Here is a 2,109-nt window from a genome sequence, read left to right as displayed (position 1 = left end):
ATGGAGCTCTGGAACTCCACTTTAGGAAGTGGCTTCATCTTGGTGGGGATTATGAATGGCAGTGGGTCTCCTGAGCTACTCTGTGCCACAATCACTGTCCTGTACATGTTGGCTTTGACCAGCAATGGACTGCTTCTCCTGGTCATCACAATGGATGTCCGGCTCCATGTGCCCATGTACCTCCTGCTCAGGCAGCTGTCTCTTGTTGACCTCCTCTTCACATCAGTTGTCACCCCCAAGGCCATCATAGATTTTCTGCATAGAGAAAACACCATCTCATTTGGAGGTTGTGCCCTTCAGATGTTCTTGGCCCTTGCAATGGGTAGCTCAGAGGACCTCCTTCTGGCCATCATGGCCTATGACAGGTATGTGGCCATTTGTCATCCTCTGAACTACATGATCTACATGAGGCCCAGGGTCTGCTGGCTCATGGTGACCACATCATGGTTCTTGGCATCTCTGACAGCTCTAGGGCATACTGTGTATACCATGCACTTCACTTTCTGCATGTCCTGGGAAATCAGGCACTTGCTCTGCGAGATCCCCCCTCTGTTGAAGTTGGCCTGTGAAGACACATCCAGATATGAACTCTTTGTGTATGTAACAGGTGTGACTTTCCTATTGCTACCTCTTTCTGCCATTGTTACCTCTTACACACGAATTCTCTTCACTGTGTTTCACATGCACTCAGATGAGGGAAAGAAGAAAGCCCTTTTCACCTGCTTTTCTCACCTAACTGTGGTTGGGATGTTTTATGGGGCAGCCACATTCATGTATGTCCTGCCCAGTTCCTTCCACAATCCCAAACAGGACAATATCATCTCTGTTTTCTACACAATTGTCACCCCAGCCCTAAATCCCCTCATTTACAGCCTGAGGAACAAGGAAGTCATGGGGGCCCTGAGGAGGGTACTGGGGAAGTACATGTGGCCAGGACATCCCACTGTTTAGGACTTGCCTCTCACTATTTCTTCTGTCAGTCAAATTGCTACACTGATCTATTCTTCTTAAATATATTCTCTCTGAGATGATACATACACTACTTTATTTCATTATTTTCTACTGTTCTGCATAGCTACTGGTATGAATTCACTTGATACCTATTGCCCTGGCTTTGGAAACCCTATGTTAAGAAGGGACTAGGAAAAGAAAAGCTAAAACAGATGCCTTAGCTCACTCTGCGATGGTATCATCTGGACACTTACTAAGTAGACTTGCTAAGAGATTAATTTACCATTTCAACATCGTATAGCAGGGAGAAATTGTAGTGGTTTTATACTCAGTCCACTCTCATAGCCTCTGTGCCCCAGAGGAATGCTCCCATAGAATTGGATTCTTAAAATCATTAATAACAGTAAGGATCATCAAAATATGTATTGGAATTCTTATTAAAAAGTAGCAGTTTGGGTGGAAGAATAATAGATACGTGATTGCACGTGCACTCTATATTTATGGAGAAATAACTCTGCTAGGCAAATAATGACAAGACCTGTGCTGATCTAGTAAAAAGAGCTAAGGAAAGGGAGTCTAGCAATTCTAGTTGGATTCTTTCAGTCTTTTCTAAATGGGAATTTTGCAATGTACAATATTAAAAATAAAACAAAGAAAGAATAAAATAGAATTGAAATTACTCAAGCCTAAACAGAGGAGGAGAAATACAATAACAGAAATCTAATGTGTATGTTGTTTGATTCTTTTAAAAAATGTAGCTGCACAAGTGGTTTTGAAATATCAAATCAATTGCAAGGACTTCACACTCTTGAGATGTGCACGTGCATATATCTTTGTCCACAGGAAAGGATGTATAAAGCCTATAACTCACTTTCTGGCTAGCTTGAATATGCCCCATTTTATAATATTTATTTGTGTGAAAAAATTTATAATAAAATTTGTCAAGTGAATAATCTTCAGAGTATCTTGTCTTAAGTAGATTTCGTTACTATTGACAGCTGTGCTTGGTGAGAACTCAGAAATTCCTTATTTTCTTTACTGAAGTAACCTAAATTGCTTAATCTTTAAAACTAAGCCATAATGTAATAGCTAAAGCAAATAAGCCAAATTATTTATAAAAACAATTAAATCATAGTGACAATTAAACTTTTTAAAATT

The 2,109-nt window shown here is 40.0% G+C and overlaps 1 protein-coding gene across 1 annotated transcript; it reads left to right on the top strand.

Moving 5' to 3' along the window:
• LOC109693779 (olfactory receptor 2AG2-like) lies at positions 1-951 on the top strand. The gene has a single exon (XM_074066963.1). The coding sequence runs from the start codon at positions 1-3 to the stop codon at positions 949-951; it is 951 nt and encodes a 316-aa protein (XP_073923064.1).
• Positions 952-2,109: the final 1,158 nt, after the last annotated feature.

Source organism: Castor canadensis, chromosome 1 (assembly GCF_047511655.1).
Source record: "Castor canadensis chromosome 1, mCasCan1.hap1v2, whole genome shotgun sequence".
Taxonomy (NCBI): Eukaryota; Metazoa; Chordata; class Mammalia; order Rodentia; family Castoridae; genus Castor; species Castor canadensis.
The sequence above is the reverse complement of the archived record's forward strand: the minus strand, read 5'-3'. Positions and strand labels throughout refer to the sequence as shown.